This window comes from Mastigoproctus giganteus, chromosome 12 (genome assembly GCF_048544385.1).
Source record: "Mastigoproctus giganteus isolate SK-2022 chromosome 12, ASM4854438v1, whole genome shotgun sequence".
Lineage (NCBI taxonomy): Eukaryota > Metazoa > Arthropoda > Arachnida > Uropygi > Thelyphonidae > Mastigoproctus > Mastigoproctus giganteus.
In genome coordinates this window covers 72310828-72331423 of record NC_143586.1, presented here as the reverse complement: position 1 = coordinate 72331423, position 20596 = coordinate 72310828, and the positions used below count along the sequence as shown (strand labels likewise).

Below are 20596 nucleotides of genomic sequence, written 5' to 3'. Positions count from 1 at the left end.
CCGTAGCCAGGTGGGCAGGAGCAGCAGCACGTAGCACACGCTTCTTGATTAGACCGGGGTTCGAGCCTGTGACCACCAAATATGGAGGATGCAGAAAGGTCAGGGATGACCACCGCATATCCCCAGAGCAATATGGCCTTAGTTGCCAATGCTCCTAAAAACCAAATAACAACAACAACATAACTGACAACTGAGGGCTACTGTTTTCATAATATGCAAAATGTAAAATTGTATTCATGACTTAAAAAATATAACTACTAAACATGACATGAAAAATAAACATTTTAATCATTAATAAGAATATTTTACATCATTTACACTGTGACATTTACATGAATTTTATATATTCACTGATCATGCAAAATTTACCACCCCTCATGGAAAAGATTTCTGTAATATATATATTCTTTATCACTAAAAATACTACTTGAGAATTAATCATTTTAACAAGCATACTTTGATTTAACAGTAAAATTGTATTTCAAGTTATATTCACTATTCAAGCACATTTTGCCAATTCCTGCAAGTATGATTTTCGTGATGGATGATCATCAGCAGGTCGATTGATTGCTGTCCACACAGGTTCTCCACAAAATAATCTCATTACTTTTATGTAATCCTATGAAAAGAAAAGATGCTTTACTAATGAAAAAAATATTTTAAAATAATTTCTCTAAATATACATTAACTCATGCAGCAAGGGGGTCCCAGAATAACAGAGTGTTTTTTTCTTTTCTTTTTTACAAATGGATTGCCACAAAAAACAATGCTGCAGGATTTCAGGATAACACAGCAGTGTATATACTTTTCATTACCAAATTGTAAACTGATGGAGGAACCAAAATGAGCTTGGCCTCTGAAGAAAATGTTTGTGCAGGGCTAAAAGCCATAGCTGCTATATAAAATCCTCTTGATAAGAGTAATCACATATAGTGAGATATGAGCTTTCACTACGATTGCAAAACAAATAAAGCAAGGACGTCTTGTTTGGAAGCAAAAGGTATCTTCTCTGCCCAAAACTGTCAAACAAATAAAATTTATTGGTACTAAAGTTATGTAATTATTTTTCAGTTATACCAGAGAAACCGTTCATCAGTATACAGAAATTCTGGAAAAGTTTTGAAAAAAAAAAATAATAAATAGATAAAAATTTGGAAGAAGTGTCCTAGTATCAGTTCAGGAATCACATTCTGCATCATGACAATAATAGAGTTTGCAATACTATCAGTACATATTTAAAACAACTTTTCTCTCCCACTTCTACAGTTTGCACCATATCATTCCTGGTTGCTTTCCTACTTGGGAGGACAGCCCAAAAAGAAAATTTCAATTACAAAGCTTCAGAAATGACAATGAAAAACTTGCAAAAATAAGTTTTACTGTAAGCACTTCAAAAATAGTAACAATAATGGAATAGGTGTATTGCTATAAGAGGAGTATACAGGGAAAAAAAAAATATATATATATACAGGGTGATTCACTACCAGTGCGACAAACTTGCAGGAGGTGTAGGGGGCACAAAGACGAATCGGAATCACGTAGCATTGCAGGGTCCGAAATGCCTCTGTCATGCAGGAGATCGCGTGAACAAAGAAAAAGAACAGAAACAGCAACACGTTAGTGTAACAGAAATCATTTTAATGACAAGTTTTACATGGACAAAAAGCCATGCTATAGAAGGTGTTTGAAAGTTCGCCCAGAAGCAGTCACACAGGCTTCACAGCACCGCTGCATGGAATCCCTAACATTCTGGAAGATTCCTAGCCTGTCTCGAGCCTCCCCGGCAGCTACAGAGATGAGAGCGACGAGGTTTTCAACTGAATCAACGGGGTCTCATACACCAATGTCTTCATTTGACCCCAGCAGAAGAAGTCCAGACATGATAGGTCCAGCGATCAAGCAGGCTAATGAACCAGACCATCACGACCTATCCAATGCTGTCCAAATGTAACGTTTAGGTGTTGGCGGACGTCTTTGGTGTAATGTGGGGGAGCCCCATCATGCTGGAACCACATTGAGCGGCGCAACGACTGAGGAACATGTGCTTCTTCAATAAGTTCGGGCAGGACTTGCTGTAGAAAGATCAAGTATGCCCTACCGTCCAGACGAGGGGGCAGAAGGTACAGTCCAATGAGGTGGTCTCCAACAATGCCGGCCCAAACATTGACAGAGAAACGCCGTTGAGTTGCACGTGTTCGCGTACTATGGGAGTTCTCCAAAGCCCACAAATGGGCGTTATGTTGATTGAAGGTTCCCTCTCTTGTGAAACTTGCCTCATCCGTGAACAATATGGACACAGCAAATGCGCTGTCTGCCGCACTCTGTTGAAGAAACCAAGTAGCAAAAGTCCTCCAGAGTGGATAATCCGCAGGCTCCAATGATTGGACGCGTTGCAGATGGTATGAACTCATTTGGTTTGTTGACAGTATCCTCCATACCGTGTATAGGGAAATACCCAATCGTTGGCCTATCGCTCAAGTACTCATACTCGGATTGCCTTCTGCAAGACGTAGGACATTCTCCTTATTGTCTGGCATCCTTGTCATTCGCTCTCATTTCATGGTACCTCTCGTGAAACAACCAGTCTCATGCAACCTTCTGTGCACATGTGCAAAAATCGTATGATGAGGAGCACGCCTGTGCAGGAAACGTTCCTGGTACAAGCGCAGAACGGCACGCCTGTTACAGTCCGCAGCTCCTTATGCGAGGTGCATGTCGGCCAGTTCAACGTTTGAATACTCGTCCATCCTACTACCTCGGGAACTGGTTCACAAATGCTGACTTCCAGCGGGATTGCTGTTCATGCGACCTCCCGTTCAACGTCCTCTACCGCATGACGAAGGCATTTTAGACCCTGCAATGCTATGTGATTCCGATTCGTCTTTGTGCCCCCTACACCTTCTGCAAGTTTGTCGCACTAGTAGTGAATCACCCTGTATATATCAGGTTGAATGAGCAGGTAGGAGTTTCCTTGAAAAATCTGTTCAGTGATTCTGGAACAGTCCTCATATCCTAAATAGACACATAATATAAGTATAATCAATTGTTTAATTCCTTTCAGTTATATAAGTAACTTAGAGAAAGTGGGAATATTTTCAGTAATAAAAACAAATGAAAACGGAACCAAGGTATGCCTACCTGGTGTAAGTAGTCAGTTCTTAAGGAACTAGAGGTTATATGTTTATTAATATGGGAACTAATAATAAAGTAAAAAACTGAATCAATATAAGGTCATGATGGAAAAATGCCACATATATTAAAATGTTGCGTCTGCAATCTGGTCCCAACACAGAGGGCTTATTAGTACTGGTAACAACAGTAATAAGCAAAGGAGCAACAAGCAAGGATGCAATGGCACTAAAAAAAAAAAATTCACCCACTTCATTTGCCCATCCCTTCTAATAATTTGTCCAAACGTTCTTTAAATATTTTCAAATTGCTCACTTCCACATCACAAGGTAGAAGTCTATTCCAACCATCAATTATTCTGTTTTGTTTTGTTTGTTATTTGGATTTTAGGAGCATTAGCAACTAAGGCCATATTGCTCCGGGATATGCGGTGGTCATTTCCTGACCTTTCCGCATCCTCCGTATTTGGTGGTGATGGGCTCGAATCCCTGTCTAATCAAGAAGCATGTGCTACGCACTGCTGCTCCTTCCCACCTGGCCGAATCTGACCGAATGCAAATTTCCACATGCATTTAATCTACCTAACTCTTTTAAAGTCTTACACATTTCTATTATGTGACCACGAAGAAGCCTAGCTTCTGATGATAACAATTTACAGAACCTTAGTCTTGTTTGATAAGAATATCATTTTGTGTCCCAGCTGATTTGCAGTCAACTGATTACTCTTCTCTCTGCCCTTTCCAACAGATGAGTGTCCTTCCTAAAATGAGGTTTTCAAACCTGTATTCAGTATTACAGATATGGCCCTAACCATTGCCTTATACAATAAGATAATCATCTTTTTTTCCTATTGTTGGCAGATCCTGTATGTTACTGGCAGAATCACATAAGCTGTTCTAGTAATATAATTTTAACTGCTCACAGAACTTCATATAGAATGTAGTCTTTTTCCCATCAACTATTTAATAAGAAAACTCATCAGCTGAGTTTTGTGCTACTCAAATGGTATATTATTCCAGATTATAGCTACCCAAATGCAGTACTTTTCATTTATGAATGTTAAACTTCAACTGTCATTATTTTTTTTTTGGTCCATCAGCCTTAGTTTATTTAGATCTTTTTGAAATAGCATACCCTGATTATCAATGATATTGATGAAGGGCATATCAGGCTTAATATCCAAGTTTGAAGATGATACAAAGGTTGGCAAGTTGGTTAATGACAGTATGCTACTGCAACAGGATCTAGAAAAATCAGGCAGATGGGCTGAGAAATGGCAGTTAAAGTTTAACGTTGATAAATGCAAAGTACTGCATATGGGTAGCAGTAATCCCAGAGTAATGTACCAACTGTGTGGTGCTACACTCAGGGTAGTGGAAAATGAAAAAGACCTGGGGGTAAATGTGCAGTCAGATATGAAGTTCTTTGAGCAATGCAGACAGGTTGCCAGGACAGCTCATGGTGTTTTCTCAATTACATATAGCAACTTTGCTAGCAGGGATAAGGAGGTGATTATCCAATTGTATAAGACAATGGTCAGGCCACATCTTGAGTACTGCATACAGGTCTCGAGGTCTTATTTAGAAAGGATGTGGAGCTGGAACGAGTACAGAGAAGCGCAACGAGATTGGTGAGGAGAACAAAGGAGTGCTCTTTCCAAGAAAGGCTTCTTCAGTTCTGCAAATTGCAGCATCTGGAGACTAGGCACCTCTGAGGTGATCTGACTGAGGTGTTTAATGCTTTGAATGGACTGAGCAAGATCAATGCTGATGGGATTCTTCCTCTTGCTCAGACCACACACATGAGAGGGCACAAATTCAAATTGGGGAAGGAGGGCTGCATAATAAATGTGTAGAAGTTTTCTTTCAAATTTGTAGGATTGTTGGAAAAATCTCCATCTGTTGTTGTGGAAGTACTCTTACGAAGAAAGGCTTAAGTTTTGCAAATTACAGTGTCTGGAGACTAGGCACCTGCAAGGTGATCTGAGGTGTGTAAAGCCTTGAATGGTTTGAGCATGCTCAATGCTGATGGAACTCTTTCTCTTGCTCAGAATAATCACCTGACAGTGCATAAATTCAAATTGAGGAAAGACAGTTGTAGGATAGATGTGCAGAAGTTTGCCTTTAGCCAGCGGGTGGTTGATTTCTGAAACAAACTTCCATCTGTCATTGTAGAAGTTGATAGCTTAAATAGATTCAAGGCAGAACTAGACAAACATTTGGAGCAAATGGATGGGTGAAATTAGAAGTTTTTTTTTTTTTTTTTTGCCTGATGCTATATAAGCTTGCTTTCTTACATCATGTGCCTTTGCTAATGATAATTAAATAATTCAAGGAAGAACTAGTCGTTCAACAGCCGCAGTCCCAAAGAATCATCTAAACAATGATGGCTTGACATCCTCAGTAGGGGATTTTTTAACGGGATCGCGGTTGATTTTTGCTGTGGGATTTATCCCGGGAAATTTTCTTTATTCCGGGATTTCACAGTCTGAATTACTAACTTTAATAATCAATACTAACAGTCTTACACACACACACACACACATTATATATATATGCGATCATCATGCACTGGCAAGATAAGTAGTTTCTTCATAATTTGAGATATCATCAGCAACAAAGATGTGTATTATTTTAATTTAGAAAAATATTTATTTTCATACATTACATTTGCAATATATATATATATATATAAAACAGAAAGCGAAAGGCCAGCACTTTCTTACATATCTCTGTAATGTCATTGTTGTCATTTCTCTCTCAAGTCTCGATTCTTCTCGATTATACATGTCATTTGTTCTAGAAAGATCCTCTTGCAGTTAAGCCGCTTTATATATATTTTATTGTTTTAATATTTTGTGATGATGGAGAGATCAAAAACAATTGTCTGGCAGTACTTCATTAAATGTAATAATAATGAAGAAGCAAAGTGTAGTTATTGTGGTGCAATACTGAAATGTAGAGGTTTTTCTACAAGTGGCTTGCTTCGGCATTTAAAAACTAAACATTCTATTGAGAAGCCTACGTCGGCAAATGATTGTAACCTCAAACGTTCTGCAGGGGATGAATCTGTAGAAAGCTCTTTGAAATGTTTAAAAAGTGTTCATTCTCAGCCAACATTGTTTAGTTTTTTAAAAGAAAGACACAAAAGAAAAAATCATTACGAAGCTTGTAGCTGTAGATGGATTTCCTATCAGTGCCATATGTAAAAGTGAATTTATTCAGCAAGCATTCAGTGAAAAAGGTTTGCTTCTTCCTAAAAATCCCAATCGTGTTATGCAATTAGTGTCTAAACAGTATAATATTATAAAATAAAATATAATAAAAGAAACTGAACAATCATTAAAAAATGGTAAGAGATTCAGCCTTTCTCTAGACGAATATTCGTCGCTTAAAAACAAAAGTTATTTATACATCAATGTTCATCAAGATAAAGACAATTTTGGAATCTAGGAATGATTGCTATTAATGGTAGAATAAACGTGAAGAAATGGTTGAAGAAGTAAAACAGAAGTTATTGGAGTTTAAATTATCAATAAAGCATCATATAGTTGCGTGCGTAACGGATGGGATGAGTGTTATGGTGAAATTCGGACAGTTGATAGATTGTGAACATCAGCTTTGCTATGCCCACAGTATACACCTTGCAATATGCGACATTCTATACAAGAGACAGAATGATTCAGAAGATGTAATTGAGGCAGAAACAACTGAAGACAGTGAGGAAGATTTAGAAGAGGATGAAACGGAAAATTACGATTCAAATCTAAGCTTCGAAAACAATCCTGATAAGGAACAAAAATGTGATTTCAGAGATGACCTATTCTCCGGTGCATTAAACATAGCTAATATCACTAATAAAGTTAGAACGATTGTGCAAATGGTTCGAAAGTCTCCCTTGAAAAATGATACTCTTCAAAGTATTTATAGTATTTAGAGTATTTATATTCAGATAATTCTCCCTTGAAAAATGATACTCTTCAGAGTATCATTTTTCAAGGGAGAATTATGTTAAATCTTCATTCAAGCAAGAAAATTTAAGCCTAGTACTCGATTCTAAAACCAGATGGAACAGTTTGGTAGCCATATTAGAACTATTCTTACAGTTAAAATCACAAATTGAAAAAACAATGATTGACTATAACATGAAAAATCCAATATGTGAAGCAGAGTATACAGCTCTTAATGACCTTGTGCGTGCGTTGAAACCCGTTGAAATTGGATCGCAAAACCTTTGCAGTCGTGATGCGACACTTCTTACTGCAGAGGAAGTTTTTTCTTTCATCACACAAGAACTTTCTGAGCAAAATTCTATCTTTTCGAGAAAAGTTCAGGAAGCACTAATTTTAAGGATAAACGAGAGAAGGCAAAAAGCTTTGGTTGGATTATTGAAGTATATAAAAACTGGAAAAACGTATTATAAAAGAAATAGAAAAATAGTAGAAACTGAGTTGCAGCCATTTCCAAGCAAGTCAGCCTTGTTGGTTACAGCAAAACGAATAATAACTTGTCTTGGGTTTTCTTCTTCTGAATCATCGCAATCTGATTCGTCACATTCCGACTCCGAGAAAGAGTGTGATAGTGAGAGCGAAAGACAGCAGATGCTTAGTGAGAAATCAAAAAACAAATTGAATGTGTTTCTAAAGACCCTCAACATGAAGCTGAAGGTCAATCACTTGCAAAGAATATATCCAAGGAGTTCGAAATCTTTGAGGCAACTGGTGAAAAACAACAAATGTATTAAAATTAATGGACGCTCTCGAATCCATACCACCAACAAGTGTACAAGCTGAAAGGTCCTTTTGGCTGCAGGACTATTTATAACCAAACTTAGAACTAGACTCAGCAATAAAAGTGTAAATTGCCTGTGTTTCTTACGTTCATATTACATGTCAATTGTCAAATCAGTTTCAAAATAAACTAAAGTGAAATAAATTTTTGTTTAACAATGTAGTCACTAGTCTGTCAAAGTTTAAAAAGAACATGTTAAGTTTTTGAAAAGTAAGTTTTGAATTCGTTTCAATTTGTAGTTTATATATATATATACAGGGTGATTCACTACCAGTGCGACAAACTTGCAGGAGGTGTAGGGGGCACAAAGACGAATCGGAATCACATAGCATTGCAGGGTCCGAAATGCCTTCGTCATGCGGTAGAGGATGTTGAACAGGAGGTCGCGTGAACAGCGATCCCGCTGGAAGTCAGCATTTGCTAACTGGTTCCCGAAACAGTAGGATGGACGAGTATTCAAATGTTGAACTGGCCGACATGCACCTCGCGTATGGAGCTTCGGACTGTAACGGGCGCACCGCTCTGTGCTTGTACCAGGAACGTTTCCCGCACAGGTGTGCTCCTCATCATACGATTTTCGCACGTGTGCACATGAGACTGGTTGTTTCATGAGAGGTACCATGAATCGAGAGTGAACGACGAGGATGCCAGACAATGAGGAGAATGTCCTACATCTTGCAGAAGGCAATCCGAGTACGAGTACTCAAGCGATAGGCCAACGATCGGGTATTTCCCAAACCACTGTATGGAGGATACTGTCAACAAACCAAATGAGTTCATACCATCTGCAACGCATCCAATCGTTGGAGCCTGTGGATTATCCACTCCGAAGAACTTTTGCTACATGGTTTCTTCAACAGAAACGGTTCGCAAATGCTGACTTCCAGCGGGATCGCTGTTCACGCGATCTCCCGTTCAACGTCCTCTACCGCATGACGAAGGCATTTCGGACCCTGCAATGCTATGTGATTCCGATTCGTCTTTTTGCCCCCTACACCTCCTGCAAGTTTGTCGCACTGGTAGTGAATCACCCTGTGTATATATATATATATATGTGAATAAGTAAAATGCTGTGAAATTTTCAGTTTTAATTCCACCTACAATAATCCTGGGATCCCAGGAAAAGAACATTTTTATCTCCGTATCCCAGGATTACCGAAATCCGGGAAAAAGACAATCCCTAATTCTGAGTACTGGAGATGTGACTATTCCACTGAGCAAGGCAAAAAAAATGGGAATGAATGAATAGGTGAAATGGGAGGTATCACGTTTTTGTTTTTTTGTTTTTTTTTTGGCTGATGCTGTATAAGCTTGCATTCTTGCATCATTTGCCAAGTGCTGCTAATGCTAATTCATCCATACTGACATACTGTTTCAATCGCTACAACAATCGATCATGTAAAACAATATTACAAGCTTTACTGAAATCTAAGTAGATGATGTCAAAATTATTCTGTGCATCAAGTTCCTTTGTGACAACCACATAGCAGGTAATCAGATTGGTCAAGCATTGCTCCTAAACAAATCCATGCTGTGTGATGCTGCAGTTTAATGGGTAAGCATTCCTGACACCTTGCAAATTTTAACATCCTGCCTTGTACCTTTGTCAATGTCATTTAAGAAAATCAGAACTAGGAGTGTGTCAAGCAGTGATTCCTGATCGACCCCACTTCTAAATCTTACCCATTCTTGGGAATAAGTATTCATTACAACTCTTTATAATGAATAGTTATTCACTTACACAACAGATGGAAGCCTGTTCCAACAATCAAACCACTTGCTGGCTGAAGGCAAACTTCCACATATCTATCCTGAAACCATCCTTCCTCAGCTTGAATTTATGCCCTTGCTTCCTTTTGTGCAGCCATTCCACAATGTATTGAGCCAGGACATGTGCATATTTGCATCCATGTATATTACTAAGGAACCACAACCAGCCCACACTATTATAAGAGAATCATACTATAAGATATTATAAGAGAATCACAATATGGTATTGTTAAGGGAAGATCTAGTCTGACCAGTCTGATAAGGCAGTGTTTTCTGCTTGTTTGTTTGTTATTTGGTTTTTAGGAGCATTAGCAACTAGGGCCATATTGTTCCGAGGATATGCAGTGGTCATTCCCTGACCTTTCCACATCCTCCATATTTGGTGGTCATGAGCTCGAACTCCGGTATAATCAAGAAGTGTGTGCTCGCACTGCTGTTCCTGCCCACCTGGCTATGGAGGTGCCAATGTTTCCCGCACCTACCTACCTAAATACTAGGAAATGACGGCCAAATGGCTGTGCCTGGTTACGTTCCGTGTTTGGATCCGTATTTCGCATGGTGGGACGTTTTTTGTATGGTTTTTTTATACTAATAATAATAAACAAAGAATTTAAAGGTATTTGACCTAAGAACTAAGAAAATTCTTCGCCTGCAGCGCATTTATTTATTTTTTTATGTACTAAAAAGATTTAAGGATTCCGTTAAGTTGTACAAAATATAAAAGGGTTCCATGACTAAATTTAATTGGGGAACACTGTGATAAGGTATTATGAGGTAAACTGAAAAATTTGAATTTATTTTGATTTTAGATAACTTATGACAGTCCCATATGAATGGCTTGTGCATAAGCTGGAGAAGTATGACAAACAGGGGAGTATATAAAGGGATGATTAACTGGTAGAAGACAGAGTGATTATAAATGGGCAGTACTCCAAACAGACTTTCATTAATGACTAATGGTAGCATCAGATGTTTCACATCAAAATATGCTGAATATGGGTCTGGAGGCCTAGGAGTTGGGAAGGGTTATTAACAATGAGAAATGGGATATATTTCTGGAACAAGACTTATACAACTAGTCTAAAAATGGAACTTAAGCTTTAATGCTAGTAAAGGCATGGTTTTGCATTTGGGTCACAGTATTCTCAAGTTAAATTATAAATTCAGGGAGAACACACTTAATGCTGTTGAAGATGAAAAGCATATTGTGACTATAATACAGACCAATATGACGATTAGTAAGTATAGTGCCGACCGGGCTAGCCGAGTGGGTAAAGTACCTGCCAGCAACCCAAAGGTCGCGGGTTCCATTCCCGCCTCGGGCTTGGATCAAAGTACTGCAAAAACCTTGGGAGGTGCAATATGGCCACAGAATCCGATGCGCCAACAACTACCAAATCAAAAAAAAAAAAAAAAAAAAAAGTAAGTATAGTAAGGAAGCACGGATGGCATGTGGGATACTGGCAATGATGTACAGGAATTCTGCCAGTAGAGAAAAAGAGAAAATTGTTCTGCTGAACAAACTAATGGTGAGACAACATCCTGAATACTGCATACAGGTCTGGAGACTTCATTTTAGGAAAGATACTGAACCTGCTTGAAAGGAGAAAAAAAAAAAAAAAAATTGGGTAATACTTGTGGATGCAAGAAAATACTCATAAGAAAGCGACCCCAATTCTGTATATTATAAAGTTTGAAAATCAGGCATCTGCATGGAAATTTTATTGAGGGGTGCAAGACTCATAAAAGGGATAAGCAAACTTAATTACAGGTATCCTTTCTCTTTCAAGGACAATACAAACAAGAGGAAAAATTAACATTAAGGAAAGTTAACTATGGACTAGATGTAAGGAAATCTGCTATTAGTCATTCAGGATTGGACAATACTGTGTCAGAGTAATTAGTCAGTAATTAGTAAATTAGTCAGAGTAATCAACTAGTGAAGCAAGTTACCACCTAGCCTTGTAGAAGCAGAGAAATCATTTATATTAAGGCTAGATAAATATATGAAATAAGTATTTTTTTTTAAATAGCCAAAGGCACATAAGTTTTGTTATTACCTGTATGGCCTATATTATTTATACAATGTAAATAAAATATTTGAGAGTTGCAATAATTAATTACAGTTGTCCATAAAAAAAAAAAAAAAAAAAAAATGCAGTTTTATTTTAAGGAAGTACAATATTTTAACCAAAACAAGTAACAGTAGTAATGGCAAATGATGCAAGAAAGCAAGCTTATAGAGCATCAGCCAAAAAAAAAAAAAAAAAAAAAAACTCACTTCACCCATCTATTTACACAAAAGATGGATGCCTGTTCCAACAATTAACCACCAGTTTGGCTGAAGGCAAATTTCCATATATCATCTGTCCTGCAACCAACCTTTCTCAACTTGAATTTATGCCCCTCAAGTGTGTAGCCTCATCAAGGGGAAGAATGCCATTAACCTTCAGCTTACTCAATCCATTCAAGGCCCTAAACACCTCAATCGGGTCAATGCACAAGTACCTAGCTTACAGATGCTGAAATTTGAGGAACTGAAATTTTTCTAGATAAGCATACCCCTTTTGTTCCCTTCAAAAATCCAGTTGCCCTTCTCTGTACTTGTTCCAGCAGATCTACATTGCGCGCGCACCTCCGTAGCCAGGTGGGAAGGAGCAGCAGTGCATAGCACACGCTTCTTGATTAGACCGGGGTTCGAGCCCGTCACCACCAAATACGGAGGATGCGGAAAGGTCAGGGAATGACCACCGCATATCCCGGAGCAATATGGCCTTAGTTGCTAATGGTCCTAAAAAAAAAAAAAAACCAACCAAACAGATCTACAACCTTCCTAAAGTGAGGCATCCAAGCCTGTATACAATATTCAAAGTGGCAGTCTAACCACAGCATTGTACAAAACAGATAATGACCTCCTCATCCCTGCTGGCAAAATTTCTGTATATCACTGACAAAACCCCAGCTCTTCTGGCAGCCTATCGCACTGCTCAGAGAATTTCATATCTGGCTGTACAATTACCCCAGATATTTTTCATTTTCCACTGCCATAAGTGTGGTACCACACAGTTGATAAGTTACTCTGGGATTACTGCTACCCATACGTAGTACCTTGCATTTGTCAATGATAAACTACAATTGTCATTTCCCAACCCATTTGCCTAATTTTTCTAGATCTTATTGCAGTAGCATATCCTGAATACTATCATTAACCATTCTGTCAACCTTTTGTCATTTGCAAACTTAAACATTAAGCCTAATATAGCTTCATTAATATCATTAATAAATATTGAAAACAACAATGGGGCTAGCACTGAACCCTGGAGAACTCCACTAATAACATTAGTCCACGAAGAACAGTGCACATTGATAATCACTCTCTATCTTTTTTCACTTAGCCATCCCTTTATCCATAGCAGTAACTTGCCTTTAATGCCACATTGATCCAGTTTAAACAGAAGTGTATATTCTGTAACAGTATCAAGAGCCCTCCTGAAATCCAAGTATATGATATCAAAATTATTTTTTGCACCCAGATCCTTGGTCACTACATAATAGTAATCTATCAGATTGGTTAGACAAGATTGTCCCCTAACATATCCATGCTTTGATTGAAGTTTAATTAAATTTCTGTCCAGATGGTACTGCATTACTTCTTTAACCAGTGACTCTATTATCCTCCGTTGGAACAGGTGTTAAACTAACAGTTCTGTATTACTCATTGTCACATTTTGATTACCTTTATGAATTGGGGATACATTTGCAAATCTTCCACAGGGACCTCCCCAGAATCCAAGAATGCTCTCATAATTATGGTTAAGGGTTCACTTACTTCCTTTGTTGCCTCCCTTAATATGATTGGATAGATCCCACCACATCAGGCACATATTTTATGTTCAGCTTCAACAATTTCTCTTCCACTTTCCTTTCAGTTATCACAAAATCATTTAGCTCCCCATTACACTTTGATAAATTTCTGGCATTTCCTTCCCTAAAGAATTCCTTGTGGGTGAATGTAAATGCAAAATCCTGTTTAGGTTGTCAGAAACCTGAGTAGGGTCATCAACAGTCAAACCATTGACATCCAGTGGTCCAATGTGATTTAATCCCTTCCTTCAACTGTTAATATAAGCACAGAAGTCTTATATTATGTAAAGAACAGTATGTAAAGAAGAGAATGTAAAGAACAGTAGTGAAGACTACTGTTCTCTACATTCTTTGCCAGAGACTTCTCAATCTGCCTTAGCTTGCCTAACCTCCTCTGTGTCTTGATTCCAGACTAATTCATATATACCATATGCTTCTGTATCACCTGATAATTTATATGCATCCCATGCACTTTTCTTCTCTGCCACATGTCTCAATAGTTCATCTAACACCCATTTAGGTCTAAGCCTTGAGCAGTATCTCTTTGTAGGTATTAAAAGCCTAGTAGCTTCTATGATTACTTCCCTGAATGCTTTCAATTTTGAATGTGCTGTGGTAACAGTTGGTCCCACTGCATAGAACTGAAAAACTTTCTGAGACCATTGTAGTCACTCTTACGAAAGCAAAAGTCTTTCCCTTTACCCTTGACAGTAGTTATGTCTTTAAGTAAATTAGACATCAGTACACTGTGATCGCTGCCATCCAGTGGGTCTTTTACCTGCAAATTCTTAATTCATGAAGGGTCACCGCTGATAACCACATCAAGAGTATTGCTTTGTCTTGTTGCCTCTCTATCATGCTGCTGCAGAAATGAGTTATCCTATAAATCCAAGTCTTGCTGATGTGTGAGTGACCAACCAACGAGTTACAGTCAATATCTGGAAAATTAAAATCCCCCATTATAAGACATTCTGATTTACCACCCACTCTATTTCTCTGTATAGCTGGTATACTCATCACAGTCATTAGGACTAGCACACTCCTGCTCCCAATTTTGTTTTCCCAGTGCTTATATAACACGAAACTGACTCACCACTACACTGGTCACCCACTGTTAACTTGATGAACTGCCTTAGATTTAGTATGCTTCTTAATTAAGGGCATAACTCCTCCTGTCCTTCCTGTATACATTGTGCTCCCCATATTTAAATTCAAAATTGGACATGTCTGAGTGACACCATGTCTCTGCTATCCCTACAATTTCTGCATTTGATGATTTAATGAGTACTTCAAATTCATTAAATTTATTTACAATGCTCCTAGCATTAGTGCACTTGCAAGTATACATGCACATGTTCTTACTCTTAGTTACCCTAACACAGACCATGTATTTACTTGTTCCATGATGACTCACAGCAGGGCCTGAAATCCCTGATACCTTGCTTTCCAGCCTACTGCAATTTCTAACAGAAGCAGTGCAAGAATCACTTTCACCTGTTTTGTTATAACAAAGTTCATAATTAATTAAACTTTTAGCTCAGTAAAGTTATTAAATTTTTACAATATAAAATACTGTAAAAATTTTACAATATTTTAATTATATATTTTATTTATATTTTCATATGGAAACAATTATACATATTTTCTACAGCTTTAGCACTTTCTTAAATCTTCTTCAATTGACATTTTAAGCAAAAATATATTAATTAATACATTTAGCTGTAAGATACCAAAAAAAGAACCTACTTACATTAGTATCAAGGGTAAACCTGTGATATATCCCAGCTGGAAGAACAATTAAATCATCCTTAGTAACTAATATGCGTATCCATTTGTCACTTTTGTCCCGGACATCAAAATAGCCACTACCTTCCAGCACAAATCTGATTTCTTCATCAGAATGAAGATGTTCTGTAAAGAACATCTTTAACTGGGGAAAAAAAAAAAAAATCACATTACTTTTTTTATCAATGTGTGTATCCAGTGGTCCAATGTGATTTAATCCTTTAACTCATAAGGATTTCATCAATATTATTTAGTTATTGCTATATAATTGTACAGGATACAATTAAATCTGATCAAATGATCAATTACACTGTATGCAATTCTTTTTTACTTTCTCAATTATAGCAGAAATTGCTGATTGTTCTAATAGATGAGAGGATTCTACCAGTCGATAATTCCTAACCATGTACAAAGTATATCAATACATTTGTTTTAGATTAAACATCAAAGAATAAAGTCACAAGGCAATGGTTCATTATGTCTGTAAATGGCATGCACAGACAGTCAGTTTGCCTCTTTTGCTGAATAAAGCCTGTGTTTCTGAGAATAAAACCATGCAACTCTTGCTCGAGACACATGGAAAGTGTGAACACAATGCACTAAAATAAAAGTAAATATAAACTAATGTGCTGACTAAATGATAACTACCACCAGCTGACTGAAATAAGGTGCTCATTGCATGTGCAGATGATGGGCTGCAAGACCATATGCCAAAAATAATTTTAATTTTATAATACAATTTGAATTTCTTTTATAAAATACAGTGACTTCTTATAAAATATCTTTATAAAATAAGAATTATGACTAATGATAGATTTCAAACTCACACAGGAGGCAAGCATAATGCCAAAACCAAAACATTCAAATAGCAAAATGGCACCAGTCCTGTAGATCAACACCCCTAAATGATACCCAGACATTTCCTGTAATCATCACAACAAAGCATTCCTACCAAAGTAAAATGTAATAGCATCCCACAAATTTTCAAATTGCAGATTTCGTTAAACTGTAATTTTCTAAGATGTAGAAGTTTACAATTTCTGCAGACTTTAACTTCCCTAGTATACAGAGTTTGCAGACGATACAAAGGTTGGTAGGGTTGTTAAGGCCACTACTGACGTTAAGCTGCTGCAACAGGATCTGGAAAGGTTGAGCAGATGGGCTGAGAGGTGGCAAATGAAGTTTAACATTGACAAATGTAAAGTACTTCATACGGAAAACAGCAACCCCAGAGCAACGTATCAACTCTGTGGTACTGCACTGACAGTGGTAGAGAATGAAAAGGACCTGGGGGTAATTGTGCAGGCAGATATGAAGTTCTCTGAGCAGTTTTTTTTTTTTTTTAGAAGCATTAGCAAACTAAGGCCATATTACTCTGGGAATCCGGTGGTCATTCCCTGACCTTTCCGCATCCTCCATATTTGGTGGTGACGGGCTCGAACCCCGGTCTAATCAAGAAGCGTGTGCTATGCACTGCTGCTCCTTCCCACCTGGCTACGGAGGCGCCAACTCTCTGAGCAGTGCAGACAGGCTGCAAGAGTAGTTCATGGTGTCTTGTCAATGATATACAGGAATTTTTCTAACAGGGATAAGGAGGTGATTATTCCCTTGTATAAGGCAATGGTCAGGCCACACCTTGGGTACTGTATACAGGTCTGGAGGCCTCATTTCAAGAAGGATGTAAAGCTGCTGGAAAGAGTACACAGAAGGGCAACAAGATTAGTGAATAGCACAAAGGGTTGCTGTTACGAAGAAAGGCTTAAGTTTTGCAAATTACAGTGTCTGGAGACTAGGCACCAGCGAGGTGATCTGATAGAGGTGTATAAAGCCTTGAATGGTTTGAGCATGCTCAATGCTGATGGGATTTTGCCTCTTGCTCAGAATAATCATCTGGGATGGAAATTTGCCTTTAGCCAGTGGGTAGTTGGTTGGTGGAACAGACTTCCATCCCTTGTAGTGGAAGTTGATAGCCTAAATAAATTTAAGGCTCAGCTGGACAGGTATTTCAAACGAACGGAGGTTGAAGTGGAAGTTATTTTTTTGTTTTTTTTTTGGCTGATGCTGCATAAGCTTGCTTTCTTGCATCATATGCCTCTAATGTTAATGCTACTACAAAATTCTGACATGAGCCATTTCTGAATTACTAAGGGAACCAGAACAACTGCTAAGAGGAATAAATTATAAATATGCAGCATTAAGTAGAGATAATCAATACAGACTACCTAAAAAAAAAATTATAAATCACTGCTGACTGCAAATGGCTTTAAACCAACCCACTAAGTAAATGCTAGATAAATCCAACTCCTGCATTAACTATCTCCTCATGAAAAATAAAGAGGAAAAATATTGTATCATAATACACACAGTTCCACATATCTAATCATTATTTAATCTATTCCAGCAGTAAGCAATCTGTGGGCCTTACACGACCTTAGGAACTTGGAAGGCAATTTTATTTTTTATGCAGGCATAGTTTTAAAAAAATAAAGTCATAAAGAACACTAAGAAAAAGTTGAAGGGGCTGCTGAATGACTTGTCATATGCTGGAGTGGCACAATGTTCCATTTTATTGTTCTGCAGAAAGAAGCCCACACTTTGCAGCAAGCCTCAACAAACATCTGGAGTTGAAGGGGGAAAAGAATGTCTGTGGTATCCACTCAAGTTGCTCCTACTGGACTACCACACATACGTACACTGGTTATTGTTGATTGGAGGTGACTGTAAATTCCAACAGGGCCTAAGGATGAGTTAGAAAAACTGTTGCTGGATTGTTTCCTCTAATATTTTTAACAGGGTAAGCAATGCAAGAGGAATGGTTACCATGCCAATGTTCCTACTCATGGTTGTATTGTAATCTTTTTCTATATTAAAGGCTTCCATAAAGTTCTACCATTTCTGGTGATGGGTTATATTTAATATCTTGGGATCTTTTGTCAGGAATTTATGGTTCTATTGATAGTGTGGTCAGACTAACTGGTCTGTAGTTATCAACTTCACTCGTAGAATTGCCTTTATGTATTGGTGATGTGTTGGCACTTCTCCAATGCAAAGGAATCTCCCCCTAGTCCAAAGATGTCCTCATAATTACCTCAATGGTTCAATAGACTCCCTGGCACTCTCACCCAAAACTAAAGGGAATATGCCATCAACTCTGGGAGCCTTACTTTCCTTTATGCTCAAAAGATTTTCTAATAAACAATCATCAGTAATTAAGACATCACTAATTTCATATGGCTCAGCCTCTTCTCAGCATGAAGGGTCTTTCATCAGTAAAGACCAATGCAAAGTGCCTATTCAATTCACCCGCAACATCAGCTGGTTTATCTAAGACTTTCTCACATCCAGTGCACAAGGGTCCAATCTGATTAGCTTTCTTCTTCGTTGTATTCATATAAATGAAAAATTCCATCCCCACTGCTTTCTTAGCCAATGCTTTCTCATATGAAGTCTTGGCCTCCCTGACCTTATGTGTGGTACTATTACAGATCAACTTGTACCTATTGTAGATTTCAGTATTTTTCATCACTCTGTAACTAATCCAAAGTTTGAAGGGTCCAAAGTTTGGACCCTTTCAAGATGTTGTTATTATTTGGTTTTTAGGAGCATTAGCAACTAAGGCCATATTGCTCGGGGAATATGCGGTGGTCATTCCCTGACCTTTCCACATCCTCCGTATTTGGTAGTCACGGGCTCGAACCCCGATCTAATCAAGAAGCGTGTGCTACGCACTGTAGCTCCTGCCCACCTGGCTACGTAGGTGCCACCCTTTCAAGAAGCTCAATAACTTTATTCAGATAAGGTCTCCATATTTGGACACAGTATTCCAAATGCGGTCTTACAACTGCCTTATCATATAGAGTAGGATTATGACTTCCCTATTTCTACAGGATATCGTTCAATAAATCATTAATAGGACACCACAGGCTTTCCTGCCCAGAACCCTTTCTCCCTCCACTGTTTTAACTCAACCCCACATATACCCCAAGTATAAGATCTTGTATTTTGCTATTTTAAAACACAGTGCCACTTTTCAGACCAAATTCTGAAGCCTGTTTAAGTCATCCTGAAGGAGCACTGCTTGGTAGTGATCATTAGCGACTCACCCAATCTTTACATATACCTGCAAATTTTGACACCACACACTATATCATTTATAAAAATCAGAAATAACAGAGGTCCAAGAATCAAGAAACATCCTTGGAGGATCCCACATCTGACATGTGGGATCCTCCAATCTGAAGGATATCTATTAATAACAACCATCTGCCCTGCAGCCATCCTACAATAGATCTTAAAATCTTTCCAATAATTCTAACGTGTTCCAGCTTATACAGTAATCTCTTATGAGGGACTCAGTTTTACTAAAATCTAAAGAAACTACACCTAAATTGTTCTCTACATCCAGATCATGAGTTAACTGTGTTAAAACAGCTTACCAGTAAGATAAACATGATTCTCCCATAACAAAACTGTTTTGTGTCCTACAGAATGCCATTTCTATCTAAATGCCTTGGATTGCACTCAATCATTGCCTCTAAGGTTTTTCCTTCATTGAAGTCAGACTAACCAGTCTTTAGTTACTGACTTCACTCTTAGAACTGTCTTTATGTGTTGCCAATACGTCGTCACTTCTCCAACCCAAAAGAATCATGCCGTCATAATTAACCTCAATGGTTCAATACACTCTCTGGCTGCCTCACTCAAAATTACTAAGTATATGCCATCAAGTCAAGGAGTTTTATTTGCCTTTAGGCTTAAAAGTTTTTTATACACTTACATATTACTGAACTTAAATATTTATATTGGGATAAAGCAGTCAAGACAGTTTGCATGAAGAACAAGGTTAACAAATACTATGTAGTGAAATAAGAGTACACAAAAATATAATGAAGAAAGCATTACATCAACCAACACACAAATTCTTTGTTACCTGCATCTAACAAATGTGTCCAGCAACCAAGCCCTCTCCTTCATACATTATGAGATTGATAGGATATATATCACTATAATATTAGAAACTAATCAAATATACAAGCAATCTGTCTTTACTCTTGCACTATTTTCTTCTTAAATTACTTTCTTTCACTTTTTACCTTTCTCTTTCCATTCATATTTCTCCTGTCACTATGTCCCGAAATAAACATTAAACTCTAACTAAAACTGCTAGGTAACCTCCATGTTTCCTAACATTAGCTTAAGCTGAAATATAACATCCAACACAAATTTTCTCAAGTGTTGGATATCAAATGAATCTCTCA

The 20596-nt window shown here is 37.8% G+C and overlaps 1 protein-coding gene across 1 annotated transcript in view; it reads right to left on the bottom strand.

The window, feature by feature from the left end:
- Positions 1-264: 264 nt before the first annotated feature.
- The window catches only part of Adi1 (acireductone dioxygenase 1), a 31892-nt gene continuing 11560 nt past the window's right edge, over positions 265-20596 (bottom strand). The window contains exons 3-4 of the mRNA XM_090386837.1: positions 15304-15483; positions 265-619 (exon numbers count right to left, since the gene is read on the bottom strand). Of these exons, the coding sequence (XP_090242963.1) occupies positions 500-619; positions 15304-15483 (300 nt within the window). The 3' untranslated portion in view covers positions 265-499. The remainder of the gene's footprint in view (positions 620-15303; positions 15484-20596) is intronic.